Raw genomic sequence first — 15,338 nt, 5'->3', positions numbered from 1 at the left:
ATGGCATGAATTCATAATATACGACAGTAGTCATATTTTTTTTTTCCTGATTGCAGTTAGATCAAGAAATTTAATTCAACCCAACCTTTATTGGATACCTAATAAAGGTGTCAAGAAAATATGTGAAGATGAGTGACATGACTCCTATCCTCAAAGACCATATAACCTAGGGAGTAGAGGTAGACATTTAAACTAACTATAATGCAAGGCAGAAAGACCTATTGGATAAACATAGTTTAAAAAATATTTCATATTCAGTGATCACAGATTATAATTTGATTTATTGACTTCATAAATAGTATCTGGGACCTTAGGAGCTTTAAATGTGAATTGAATAAATGAGTCTTCGCCAAGAACTTTTCTTTCTGGCAATGGTGGGAGGATGAGGGCACTATGAGAGGGAGATATATAACTATAAAGCAAGGTGAAATTATAATTACCATAAAAAACATAAGGGATGCTCTCTGAAAGTACTGGAGAGGGTGTGGTTCATTCTGAGTTGAGAAGGTGGAGAAGGGGAAAATCCCATGAAACTTCTAAATGAGATGGTATGTTTGCTGAATCTGGAAGGATCATGTCTCACATTTCTGTTAATTTGGTCACTGTCAATGATGGCATTCTCCCTGACGTTCTATCTTACATATACCCTCATTTCCACAGTGCTTTAGTGAACTTTCTACTCTGACTCAAATGTTCATTTCTCCTCAATCTCTCAAACCCTTCCATTATGCAGGAGGTTTTCCTACTTAACTATAAACACATTTTTACTTCTTCATCACTAAATTTTCTTCACTTCCTTTCTTATCTAAAATCTGACTCTATCTTGAGGACACTATTTCCCTTGCAACACTCTCAAGCACAGATAACTCACTCTTTCCCATTCCACATTTCACAGGGTAGAAAGATGGAACAAGCAAGCATCTTTCCCTCTTTCCAATGTGATTTCTAGATACTTTTCCTTCACATTAATTTTATAAACAAAAAAGAAATTTTTCACAGTTTGTGGACCATGACATTCAACTATACCATCTCCTACCATTCCTTGGTTCTATGATTTATTCATTCCCCCTCGTTCATATTCATTGGAGACTTTGGTACATGGCTCACTGTCACCCTTTCCACCCCAGCACCTACCATCAACAACCCATTGAAAGGCTAGCCCTCCAGTATTTGGCTTTCTTAAATTTTAATAATCTCCATCATTTTACTGTAGACACACCCATCTATGGCCACATTCTGCACCCAGGATACCTGACCTTCTGAGATCTCAAATTCGAACATCTTTATCTCGGACTGCAATCTCCTCTCCTTCTAGCTGTCTGATTCAGTAACTCTCATTTCAGTCTCATGGGGCTCTTTAATTCTGTTTTCCTCTGTTTTCTTCCTATCAGCCCTTTCCTGACTTTACATACTTTTCTAGCAAGCTTCTTGTACTTGTCTATCAATATTAGCTGCACTGCCTCTACTACCAGCTGATGAATGAATTTTCTGGGAGCACAACTGAGCAGTTTATCTACATTTTTCACTACTGACTGCATAGAATAGTACTTGACAATAACATTAAATATTGTTTCTACTCTTATGGAGATAACATTCTAGTATGTGTCTTATGGGAGGCAGACAATAAACAAACTTTTCTCTGCCTAAAACACTTTTATCCTAGATTCTTGGCTACCTCCTTATCCAATAGGTCTCTATTTAGATTTTTGCTTCTTCCGTGAAGTTTCCTCTGATCTCTACTTACTGATTAGGTGCTCCTCGCTCTGTTGTGCTGCTGTGGCACCCCATGCTTCTTCCCTTATCATAACCTTAATAGCACAACATTAAAATGTACTGTTTAATTGTCTGCATCCCTTGATAGATTATAAACTATGTATATACAGGAATTATGCCTACTTTGTTTGTAACTGAATTCTTTGCACACAGCATAATACATATTCACAAAGAGGGTAATCAAGTATATTTGTTAAATATAGGACTGGGATCTCCAGAGTAAGAGAAAACTTGTAACAAATTCATTAAACCCTAAAACTCTAGTGTTGTGAGAGTAGCAAACAGTTTTAGAGATTAGAGGAAAGGGAACAATAATGAGTTTGAAAGGTTATATCATGCTAAGACATAAAGGTCCGTCTAGTGTCATCTTAGAAAAATAATGTATGTGATATACTGAAGGGGTAATTAAGCATTTATCTGGTGGTCTGTGAAGTCAAGTCTATGTATTAATTCAGAAAGTATTTTAAATATCTTATATCTGTCAGGCATGTGTACATGTATGAATGTAAAAATGTAAGGCATTCCTGCTGGAAATAAAAAGGATCCCTACCTGTTTTGCTTATTAAGAGACTATATCTCAGGAGATGTTTACTCTAAGAGCTTGCCTGAATTAGTATTATTACAAATGAAAATCTGACTAAACAAAATCTTACCTGTAATAGAGAAAACAACCACCATAAAATCAAAAAGGTTCCATCCATTGGTGAAATAGTTGTAATGGAAAACGACGAGCTTTAGTACACATTCTCCAGTGTACAGTGTAACAAAAACTGAGTTAATCCAGTAGAGAGCAATGTCAATTTTGGGGTTCTGTTCATCACTTTGTATCATAATGGTTATTGCTTGGAAAAATATAAGAACCATGATGATGACATCAAAAACTTGATTTGTTACCAAGTCAAAGACAAATCCTTGGAACTTGTTCTGTGTGTAAAGAAAAAAGGTGTAATATTTTTATTAATAAGATATTTATACAGACGTATTGTCTTTAGATTTACAGCTTCCCTCCCAGCATAAATAGGAGAATAACTGAAGACTAAGATTTTACCAAGCTATGACTATAGCACAGAGTAAAAGCAAACAAACAGAAAGACCATCAAAAGCTCTTTCAAAGACTATATTTTAAAAATTTTGTCAAAAGCATTTGTTGTTAAGAATTTTAAAAACACATCTTCATTTGTAAGAGAGAATATATAAAGGAAACTTTTTCAGAACTTAAAACAAAAATCTAGATATTTCCTTACTTCTGGGCGAGGTACTGGTTTTTGAGAGACTTCGCACATCAGCTTCTTCAGTGCATGGCATTGTTTCTTCTGTTTTACTGTTATAAAGATATTTGAGCCTCCCAGGTAAAGAAATGAAAGAAAAAGATGTTAAAATCATATTTAATCCAAATTTCATCTTACATTAATATGTGTTTTCGAAAGCTTGGCAATTATTGATTTAATCCTCTAAAAAAGGCTTAACTGCAATGAACTAAATCATGTTTAAACATGTCTGACCTTCTGCACAAAAATTCATACAAAACACAGAGTATACACTGGAACTGATTGATAATCAATTATCTTTTGATGAACTTTCCGATGGGTAGTCAACCTTATTTTAACTTTTTAGTTACTGAGGCCTACCTCTTGTTAGAGACAAAGGAGAAACAGCAGAGGATATCTGGAAAGGTTACTAAGAAAAGTTGAACTAAAAAGCTAAAGGTAAAGCTGGTTTGTACCTTTTAATAATCAGGAAAAAAATAATTGGTCATATATGTGTTTTTATATGTTCATACATTACTTAATTTTCCAAATACTATTAAAAGATACTTTTCAGTATTATTCAAAAAGCACCAGTGCTTACCTCTTCATAGAAACTTCTAGGGATTATTCGTCTTTGTGTTTCTAGTGTTAATTTCAGTATCTTATACAGAATATGCAAAGTGAATAAGAGGTGAACATTTAATGTGTTAATCTAGGAATTAGGAATTGTTACTGCCCATGTCAGGACTTGCTCACTTAAAATTGACAGGGGTCATCAGTTTGAAGTCCAGAAGCAAATCCTAGGATATTATCCCATTAGGTTGAAATCGTTAGGAAGATGAAGCATCCAATTCAATGAATATTTCATTTGACCACTGATCTCTCTAATCCCATCTAATTAGTGCAGACTCAGAGTGGTTTGTTTACCAGATTCTACACGTGGTTAAACTTTGATGACATGGCCAAAGATGGAATTTCAAGATTAAACTCTTCTTTTCTTTGATTTACCATAAGTCATTCCTACACCTAATAGGAAGTACGGCCCTGAGGTTAAAATAAGTGAACTTATATGACTTTTGAGGCATTTGTATTAACAGAAGCCCTGAAGGGAGTCTTTGTGTGGAGATGGCACCAAACATGGGTTGTTAAATTCTGCCTCTGAATTCTCTCTTATGTGTTTCAAGCGCTCCTATTTAGGTCATGTAATTAGGATTTATGACTCCCTCTACTTCTAGCAGAAAAAGCTATTTCAACCAGCAAATATGTCTCTGCTGGTTATGACTCTGAAAGCTTTGAGTATATCAGAGAGTAAAAAAGTGTGGCTTATTTTTCTTGAACATCTTCAGATATTTGTGCAGATGCATAACAATGTTATTTTTCAGCATGTCATTATTTACAAACCTATATACAGAAACATTTGTAATTTTTAACGTTTAAACTTGTCTGTGCTTATTTGAATATAGAAAACAATGTAAAGATGAACATTTCAGCAATATCCATCAATCTGCAGGAACATCAATCATTTTTTTAAAGATAAGTACCAAATAAAACCAATATTAAGCTGAATCCAAAACCAATTATTTGAAGCAGGACATATTTTTTCCCTCGGGCATTGATGAACAAAGAATATTTATACTTATCTTTACTTTATGTTTCTTGAAATTAGCAATAATAGCACCAATCAACATACTCAGAGGAAGAAATAATCCAATGATAATAAAGTCAATAAAGTAACAACACATGTAGATGTTGTCTTCAAAATTAGGCTGCATATCTACCTAAAAGTTAAATTAAAAAATAAGCAAAATAAGGCAGAGCACAGAGGATTTTTAGGGCAGTGAAAATACTCTGTATGATATTATAATGAAGGGTATATGTTATTATACATTTGTCCAAACCCATAGAATGTACAACACTGAGTGAACCCTATGAACTATGAACATTGGGTGATTATGATGTGTCAATGTAGGTTCGTCTTTGGTAAAAAATATAGCATTGTGGTGAGGAATGTCAATAATGGGGAGGTGTGCATGTGTGAGGGCAGAGGTATATGGGAAATCTCTGTACCCCCCTCTCAATTTTGCTGTAGACCTAAAATTTCTCTGAAAAAATTGTTTTTAAAAATAAAATAAAAAGTGAGAAAATAAGCAAAATATTTATACTGACCTTTTAAGACTTAGAAAATAATTTATGACAAAAAAAATACAACAGTGATACTTGAGGCAATATTTCCTCCTTGTTCTTTGGTGAAAAGATATCATGGCTTTTATTTGAATTTTAAAATTTATTGCATTGGTTTAATCATTTTTATGATAATCCTTCAAATGGGTCTATTTGGCCTCAACCATTGTATATAATCCTGGAAGGAGTTCATTGTTCATGAAATATTCAATCTGAAATGTATTTAATTTCTATCTAGCATAAGCATTTGCTTTTACCATGTTAATTACTCAATTATTGCTTGTGTCCTGTCCTTGAATTGCAAAAATGACTTTGTGTGAACCTTAACAGTGGCTCTAGGATTATATTGTACTTACACCAACAGAATCAACTGCTGAATTCATAATAGTGATCCATCCATTAAATGTGGCCTGTAAAAATGGCATGTATTTAATTTTTATGGAAATCTTATGTTTTGTGACAAGTAAAAATTAAAACTCAATCTGTTATTAATACAGTAAAGCATTTGATTAGTAAGGCTGACCACACTTCAATATACTGTGTAATTGAGATCTTTACCACTTTCATTTTTACATTTGTATTGTCTATTAACAACTATTTAAAACTACTTAGCTTAATTGTAGTTAATAACTTAAAATATTTTAAGATAGTATTAATAAAAAGAGAGAGAGAGAGCACTGGTTAGATAGATAGATAAATGGTAAGTAAATACACGCTGCCCAAGTGTCATAGTTAGTTGTAACTGCTGTATATGTGCTTTACTATGACGGAGGTAAGACAGAAATTATTCACCACCTTATATCTGCTAGATATTGGGGGACCAAGTAGCCATTCCTCAAAGCACTAAGTAGAAACAAAATAGCAGTAATCTGAGTTAGATCAAAAATTGTGAACCTATTATCTCATCAGTGGTGGAGGAAATAGCTTTGGCCAGTACCTGTCATTTCCTCCGTTAGTCCTACCTTTATTTCCACTTCCTTCTCCCAACAGAGCAAGGACTATATTTCACTTTTGTCTTTCTAAATGAGCTTACTATAGTATGTCCCATAACATGTATCTGCTAACTAATAATTGCTAAAATAATTTAAAACCAACTTTATTAAGCATCCACATTTTGTCCTTTATGTTCACATACAATATGAATGAACATGTAATTCACAAATTCAAACATGTACTTACTACTTGAAGCAGTGAAAGAAAACTGATTCCAACATTATCAAAGTTCAGTTTTGCATTCTCCCATGGCATGGATTCATTAAACACAAGGCTTTCACATTGACTTCTATTCATGACTTCAGATACAGGAAACCTTTCTCCACTTGTTGGGTCAATGCATTCATAGAATGTGCCAGCAAATAAGTGTACTCCTATGATGCTAAAAGCCAGCCAGATCATAAGGCAGACCAGAAACACATTCAATGTGGGTAAAGTTGTTTTTACCAAAGCTCTCACTACCACCTGGCATATAAAAAACAAACATGTAAACTTTAGGTAAGAAATGTGAAAGTGTTTTAATTAAATTGGAAATATTTATTAATGTAAGGTCATATTGAAATAACAACAAAAAGGCCATCTTTAAAGATTTAATAGATCACATCTGGTATTTGAATAACCTAAAAAACAAATTTCAGTTAAAAATATATATTAAAGGCCGTGAGCCTGTGCTCTAGTGTCAGACTCAGTGCACCCCGTTACCTCACCACCCACACCTGCCCCGACGGTCCCGTTGCCTCCTGCCTGAGCAACTTCAGTGCCGGCTAATCAGACGAGACCAGCCCCAGGTTGCTGATCTTTCTGGAAAGTTTTAACTGTGGAGGAGAAAGGAAATGTCTTAGCTTTAGAAGATAGGCCTGCCTTGAGGGAGTGGCAGACAGGTTGAGGGCGCTTGATTTCTAATAAGTAGAGAGAGGGTGGAAGAACATAATAGGTCCTGAGGGCTTCTGAACCCCAACCAGGTCAGCCCAGCACAGCTTCACCCAACATGACCCTTGGAAGGGAAGAAGCGAGGCCCTGGTTTATTAAATGTGAGGAATAAAATGCCTGCAGTAGAACTAAAACAATCAGAGTGGTTGATGAAAGAAAGAGAGAGAGAGAAGAGAAGAGAAGAAAGGAAACTAAAAGAAAAGAAAAGAAGGATTGAGATGTTCGAGTTTTAACAAGCTGCCACACGATGCCCATGTGCTGGTCTTAAGATCACATTTTGGATACTGTGTGGCTGACAGGGTCTTGGTGCTCCGGCCGGGTATCAGGCCTGAGCCTTGGAGGTGGGAGAGCCGAGCTCAGGACATTGGGCCACCAGAGACCTCCTGACCCATGTAATATCAAACAGTGAGAGCTCTCCCAGAGATCTCCATCTCAACGCTAAGACCCAACTCCACTCAACAACCAGCAAGCTCCAGTCCTGGACACTACATGCCAAACAACTAGCAAGACAGGAATACAACCCCACCCATTAGCAGAGAGGCTGCCTAAAATCATAATAAGTTCACAGACACCCCAAAACAAAACAACAGATGTATTTCTGCCCACCAGAAAGACAAGATCCAGCCTCATCCACCAAAACACGGGCACCAGTCCCCTCCACCAGGAAGCCTACACAACCCACTGAACCAACCTCACCCACTGGGGGCAGACATCAAAAACAACAGGACCTATGAACCTGCAGCCTGTAAAAAGGAGACCCCAAACACAGTAATTTAAGCAAAATGAGAAGACAGAGAAATACTCAGCAGATGAAGGAGCAAAGTAAAAACCCACCAGACAAAAGAAATGAAGAGGAAATAGGCAGTCTACCTGAAAAAGAATTCAGAGTAATGATAGTAAAGATTATCCAAAATCTTGGAAATAGAATGGAGAAAATACAAGAAACATTTCACAAGGACCTAGAAGAACTAAAGAGCAAAGAAACAATGATAAACAACACAATAAATGAAATTAAAAATTCTCTAGAAGGAATCAATAGCAGAATCACTGAGGCAGAAGAATGGATAAGTAACCTGGAATATAAAATACTGGAAATAGTTACAGAGCAGAATAAAGAAAAAAGAATGAAAAGAATTGAGGACAGTCACAGAGACTTCTGGGACAAAATTAAATTACAACATTTGAATTATAGGGGCCCTAGAAGAAGAACAGAAAAAGAAAGGAACTGAGAAAATATTTGAAGAGATTATAGTTGAAAACTTCCCTAATACAGGGAAGGAAATAGTCATTCAAGTCCAGGAAGTGCAGAGAGTACCATACAGGATAAATCCAAGGAGAAACACACCAAGACACATATTAATCAAACTATCAAAAATTAAATACAAAGAAAAAAATATTAAAAACAGCAATGGAAAAGCAACAAATAACATACAAGGGAATCCCCATAAGGTTAACAGCTGATCTTTCAGCAGAAACTCTGCAAGCCAGAAGGAAGTGGCAGGACATATTTCAAGTGATGAAAGGGAAAAACCTACAACCAAGATTACTCTACCGAGAAAGGATCTCATTCAGATTCAACAGAGAAGTTAAAACTTTTACAGATAAGCAAAAGCTAAGAGAATTCAGCATCACCAAACCAGCTTTACAATAAATGCTAAAGGAACTTCCCTAGGCAGGAAACACAAGAGAAGGAAAAGACCTACAAAAACAAACCTAAAACAATTAAGAAAATGGGAATAGGAACATACATATCAATAATTACCTTAAATGTAAATGGATTAACTGCTCCAACTAGAAGACATAGGCTGGCTGAATGGATACAAAAACAAGACTTGTACATATGCTGTCTACAAGAGACCCACTTCAGACCTAGGGACACATACAGACTGAAAGTGAGGGGTTGGAAAAAGATATTCCATTCAAATGGAAATCAAAAGAAAGCTGGAGTAGTAATTCTCATATCAGACAAAATCGACTTTAAAATAAAGACTATTATAAGAGACAAAGAAGGACACTACATAATGATCAAGGGATCAATCCAAGAAGAAGATATAACAATTGTAAATATTTATGCACCCAACATACGAGCACCTCAATACGCAAGGCAAATGTTAACAGCCATAAAAGGGGAAATCGACAGTAACACAATCATAGTAGGGGACTTTAACACCCCACTTTCACCAATGGACAGATCATCCAAAATGAAGATAAATAAGGAAACACAAGCTTTAAATGACACATTAAACAACATAGACTTAATTGATATTTATAGGACATTCCATCCAAAAACAATAGAATACACATTCTTCTCAAGTGCTCATGGAACATTCTCCAGGATAGATCATATCTTGGGTCACAAATCAAGCCTTGGTACATTCAAGAAAATTGAAATCATATCAAGTATCTTTTCCAACCACAATGCTATGAGACTAGATATCAATTACAGGAAAAAAAATTGTAAAAAATACAAAAACATGGAGGCTAAACAATAGACTACTAAATAACCAAGAGATCAGTGAAGACATTAAGAGGAAATCAAAAAATACCCAGAAACAAATTACAATGAAAACACGACAGCCCAAAACCTATGGGATGCAGCAAAAGCAGTTCTAAGAGGGAAGTTTATAGCAATATAATCCTACCTCAAGAAACAAGAAAAATGTCAAATAAACAACTTAACCTTACACCTAAAGCAATTAAAGAAAGAAGAACAAAAAGACTCCAAAGTTAGCAGAAGGAAAGAAATCATAAAGATCAGATCAGAAATAAATGAAAAAGAAATGAAGGAAACGATAGGAAAGATCAATAAAACTAAAAACTGGTTCTTTGAGAAGATAAACAAAATTGATAAACCATTAGCCAGACTCATCAAGAAAAAAGGGAAAAGACTCAAATCAACAGAATTAGAAATGAAAAAGGACAAGTAACAACAGAAATACAAAGGATCATGAGAGATTACTACAAGCAACTATATGTCAATAAAATGAACCACCTGGAAGAAATGGACAAATTCTTTGAAAAGCACAACCTTCCGAGACTCAACCAGGAAGAAATAGAAAATATAAACAGACCAATCACAAGCACTGAAATTGAAACTGTGATTAAAAATCTTCCAATAACCAAAGCCCAGGACCAGATGGTTTCACAGGCAACTTCTATCAAACATTTAGAGAAGAGCTAACACCTATCCTTCTGAAACTATTCCAAAATACAGCAGAGGGAGGAACACTCACAAACTCATTCTACAAGCCCACCATCACCCTGATACCAAAACCAGACAAAGAAGTCACAAAAAAAGAAAACTATAGGCCAGTATCACTGATGAATATAGATGCAAAAATCCTCAACAAAATATCAGCAAACAGAATCCAACAGCACATTAAAAGGATCATACACCATGATCCAGTGGGGTTTATCCCAAGAATGCAAGCATTTTTCAATCTATGCAAATCAATCAATGTGATACACCATATTAACAAATTGAAGGAGAAAAACCATATGATAATCCCAGTGGATGCAGAAAAAATTTTTGACAAAATTCAACACCCATTTATGATGAAAACCCTCCAGAAAGCAGGCATAGAGGGAACTTACCTCAACATAATAAAGGCCATTATATGACCAACCCACAGCAAACATTGTTCACAATGGTGAAAAACTGGAACCATTTCCTCTAAGTTCAGGAACAAGACAATGTTGCCCACTCTCACCACTATTATTCAACGTAGTTTTGGAAGTTTTAGCCACAGCAATCAGAGAAGGAAAAGAAGTAAAAGGAATCCAAATCGGAAAAGAAGAAGTAAAGCTGTCACTGTTTGCAGATGACAAGATACTATACATAGAGAATCCTAAAGATGCTACCAGAAAACTACTAGAGCTAATCAATGAATTTGGTAAAGTAGCAGGATACCAAATTAATGCACAGAAATCTCTTTCATTCCTATACACTAATGATGAAAAATATGAAAGAGAAATTAAGGAAACACTCCCATTTACCATTGCAAGAAAAAGATAAAATACCTAGGAATAAACCTACTTAAGGAGACAAAAGACCTGTATGCAGAAAACTATAGATGCCAATGAAAGAAATTAAAGATGGTACAAACAGATGGAGAGACATACCATGTTCTTGAATTGGAAGAATCAACATTGTGAAAATGACTATACTACCCAAAGCAATCTACAGATTCAATGCAAACACTATCAAACTACCAATGGCATTTTTCACAGAATGATAACAAAAAACTTCACAATTTGTATGGAAACACAAAAGACCCCGAATAGCCAAAGCAATCTTGAGAAAGAAAAATGGAGCTGGAGGAATCAGGCTCCCAGACTTCAGACTATACTACAAAGCTACTGTAATCAAGAAAGTATTGTACTGACTCAAAAACAGAAATATAGATCAATGGAACAGGGTAGAAAGCCCAGAGATAAACCCACGCACATAGGGTCACCTTATCTTTGATAAAGGAGTCAAGAATATACAATGGAGAAAAGACAGCCTCTTCAATAAGTGGTGCTGAGAAAACTGGATAGCTACATGTAAAATAATGAAATTAGAACACTCCCTAACACCATGCACAAAAATAAACTCAAAATGGATTAAAGACCTAAATGTAAGGCCGGACACTAAAACTCTTAGAGGAAAACATAGGCAGAACACTCTATGACATAAATCACAGCAAGATCCTTTTTGACCCACCTCCTAGAGAAATGGAAATAAAAACAAAAATAAACAAATGGGACCTAATGAAACAAAAGTTTTTGCACAGCAAAGGAAACCATAAACAAGACAAAAAGCAACCCTCAGAATGGGAGAAAATATTTGCAAACGAAGCAACTGACAAAGGATTAATCTCCAAAATATACAAGCAGCTTATGCAGCTCAGTATCAAAAAAACAAACAACCCAATCCAAAAATGGGCAGAAGACCTAAATAGACATTTCTGCAAAGAAGATCCACAGATTGCCAACAAACACATGAAAGGATGCTCAACATCACTAATCATTAGAGAAATGCAAATCAAAACTACAATGAGGTATCACCTCACACCAATCAGAATGGCCATCATCAAAAATCTACAAACAATAAAGGCTGGAGAGGGTGTGGAGAAAAGGGCAACCTCTTGCATTATTGGTGGGAATGTAAATTGATACAGCCACTATGGAGAACAGTATGGAGGTTCCTTAAAAAACTAAAAATAGAACTACCATAGGACCCAGCAATCCCACTACTGGGCATATACCCTGAGAAAACCAAAATTCAAAAAAGAGTCATGTACCACAATGTTCATTGCAGCATTATTTACAACAGCCAGGACATGGAAGCAACCTAAGTGTCCATCGACAGATGAATGGATAAAGAAGATGTGGCACATATATACGATGGAATATTACTCAGTCATAAAAAGAAACAAAATTGAGTTATTTGTAGTGAGCTGGATGGACCTAGAGTCTGTCCTACAGAGTGATGTAAGTCAGAAGGAGAAAAACTACTCCAGAGTGGGAAGTTTGGGAAATGAATCTACCACCTAAAATTAAATAATAGCAATAATCTATGATCACTGTCTCCATTTCCTCAGTTCCCTTCATTCTTTAAATATTATTGATACATTCAGAATTTTATTCTTATCACTCCACTAAAGCTGTTATGGTGAATGTAAACCAGTGGCTATACCCAATAAAATATTTTCAATCTTTGCTACCTCTTTATCTTTCCTTTATCATTTATACTTTGACTCCTTTTCCCCAACCTCACTTCTTTCTCTCTCTCTCTCTCTCTTTTTTTCCCTGAGGGACCCTTCTCTTTTCTACCATTCTAACCTTTCCTTCCCTCAGCCATTACTGGATACGTAGCCTTTTGCCTATACTTTCTTTCTTATATTCCTTAGATTTCTGTCCTTGAATTAATATTTTGATTTTTAATTATGCTTTTAATTACATTTAGTTTTATTTCTAAAACTAAGTCACAGATCCTTTGTTGACTTTTAGATATTTTGAAAGGCCCACTGATGCTTCTGATGAAAAAAATGCTATGTCTATTAGAAAATACACACAAATGTAAGAATAAAAGCAATAGATATGGTTGAAACAAATATTTAAATAGTAAGAGCACCTGAAGACCTGAAGCTTATTAAATACATAAAACATTAATTTTGTAATCACTTAGCTTCCTTATATACTCAGTTAATTCAGCTACAGAACTTCCAGAGGATGAGATGAAGATTAAGATCTGAATCTGACCTTGACCTAAACATAATTATTTACCTGACCTCGAATTGTCCATGGCTACTGTCTCATTGCCGTTCTAATTAATGAATGGCATCAAATAGTACAGCACTTGATTTCTGACAGAGGCAGCTTCCCTAGCAAATCGCTTCCTACTTTTCTGTGAATCAAGGGCAGAAAATTTGCTGATTTTGACACTTTTTTTTCGTCTTTGTATCTAAATTTATTAGGAAAAAGAAACCCTGATATTATGCCAGAATGTTTTTTAAAATAAGGAAAAGTAGTCTAGTTACATTCATTATCTAATTTTTGTGTGTTAGTGTATATCTGTACATGTGTTTTGCTTTATTTAGGTATAATTTACAAAAATTGTGTAAATTTAAGATGTACAAGGTGATGTCCTGATATATGTATAAATTGTGAAATGATTCCCACAATCAAGCTAATTAACACATCCATCACTTCACATAATTATCTTTTTGGGTATGTGCTGAGAAACATTTAAGATCTACTCTCTTAGAAAATTTCGAGTATACAGTGCAGTATTACTAACTGTAGTCACCATACTGTACACTAGATCCCCAGAACTTATTCATCTTATAAATGAAAGTTTGGACACTTTGATCAACATTTCTCCATTTCCCTTACCGACAGCCCCTATGTTTTAATAGGCCATATGTAGTTTATAACTCTAGAATATACTATGAAATTATCTTATCACTAAACTGAATTTATGCTAGAAATTTGGCTGTATTGTCATTCCTGAATCTTACAGATCTTTTCAATCATTTTCTCCTTTTCAGCTTATTTTCCTCCTTATTTTGGTTCAAAAGCACTGGGGAATATCACCACCTGTGGACTTCCATCATGTTGTTAATAAAGTGTTTTGTAAGTCATAATGTAAATTACAATTAATATTCAAAATTTGTGTTTCCTAGGTGTATGATAACTGGAATTTTTCTGTATTTGCTACATGATCAAATGTTTCTTTCCCAACACCAGCACATCAAATGTATTTGAAGAATAGGTTGACCAGTCACAGATTCGTATTAATTACAAAAATATTGTCAATCATGCATTTGCATATATATTAAAATATAATAAACATACTTAAAACATATATACACACAACTGTGTATCACATAATCATATTATATTGAATCATATAAAGATGGTACTATTAAAATTTTGGCAGTATGTTTTTGGTAAAATACATTTTTAAAATTACTTATATTTCTGTTTAGATTTATAATAATTACTCACATTTTGAAATAAAAATAAATATCTATTTTTTAACCAAGTGGAAAGAATTTAAGTATTGAGTTTCTTAATGAATGGCAGTTTAAATGTAACATACAATGTATCAACTATAAAAACAATACAGCTTAAACATAAATTATATTTCTTATTGTTTCCACCTACATTGAATATATGACATTCCATAGTATTAGTCAAATAGGCAGGCTAATGTTAAATAATCCATGTAAATGACAAATGCAAGGAAATACAAATGTATGATTACAAAATAAAAGGTAAAATACGACTCTCCCATTTCTGCATATAATTGATCACTGTATAGCGACATAATTATACTACTTGTGGTGGTCATAGACTCTGTTTTTTCTTCTAGGTTGAGTCACATGGGACTTCCATTATAGGCCCAAAGATTGAACATTGGCCATTTTATATGGTGCAACCTATTAGTTTCCCTTACATTGTTCAGAAGAAGCTTTAACATGGGAGTGAGAGAGAGAAGACTGGCAACAATTCATAATTTGTGACATGTGACTTAAAAGTGAATTTATTTTAAAATTCAAACTGTTATTTCATTTGGTAAATTAATAAGTGTGTATAATGTCCTTATAATTTAAATAAGTTAGCTAACTGATCAACATTTCATTTTCTATCAGTTATATTTTTAACATGGACATAATTTCATTAATACTTCTATTTATCAGTGGGTTAGAATGGTATTACTTTTTT

At 34.5% G+C, this 15,338-nt stretch overlaps 1 protein-coding gene across 1 annotated transcript in view; it reads right to left on the bottom strand.

Moving 5' to 3' along the window:
• Window positions 1–15,338, bottom strand: part of SCN7A (sodium voltage-gated channel alpha subunit 7) — an 85,094-nt gene that overhangs the window by 11,525 nt on the left and 58,231 nt on the right. The window contains exons 21-25 of the mRNA XM_082395381.1: window positions 6,381–6,659; window positions 5,558–5,611; window positions 4,657–4,798; window positions 3,018–3,115; window positions 2,427–2,697 (exon numbers count right to left, since the gene is read on the bottom strand). Of these exons, the coding sequence (XP_082251507.1) occupies window positions 2,427–2,697; window positions 3,018–3,115; window positions 4,657–4,798; window positions 5,558–5,611; window positions 6,381–6,659 (844 nt within the window). The remainder of the gene's footprint in view (window positions 1–2,426; window positions 2,698–3,017; window positions 3,116–4,656; window positions 4,799–5,557; window positions 5,612–6,380; window positions 6,660–15,338) is intronic.

Source organism: Balaenoptera borealis (assembly GCF_965194805.1).
Source record: "Balaenoptera borealis genome assembly, chromosome: 6".
Lineage (NCBI taxonomy): Eukaryota > Metazoa > Chordata > Mammalia > Artiodactyla > Balaenopteridae > Balaenoptera > Balaenoptera borealis.
The sequence above is the reverse complement of the archived record's forward strand: the minus strand, read 5'-3'. Positions and strand labels throughout refer to the sequence as shown.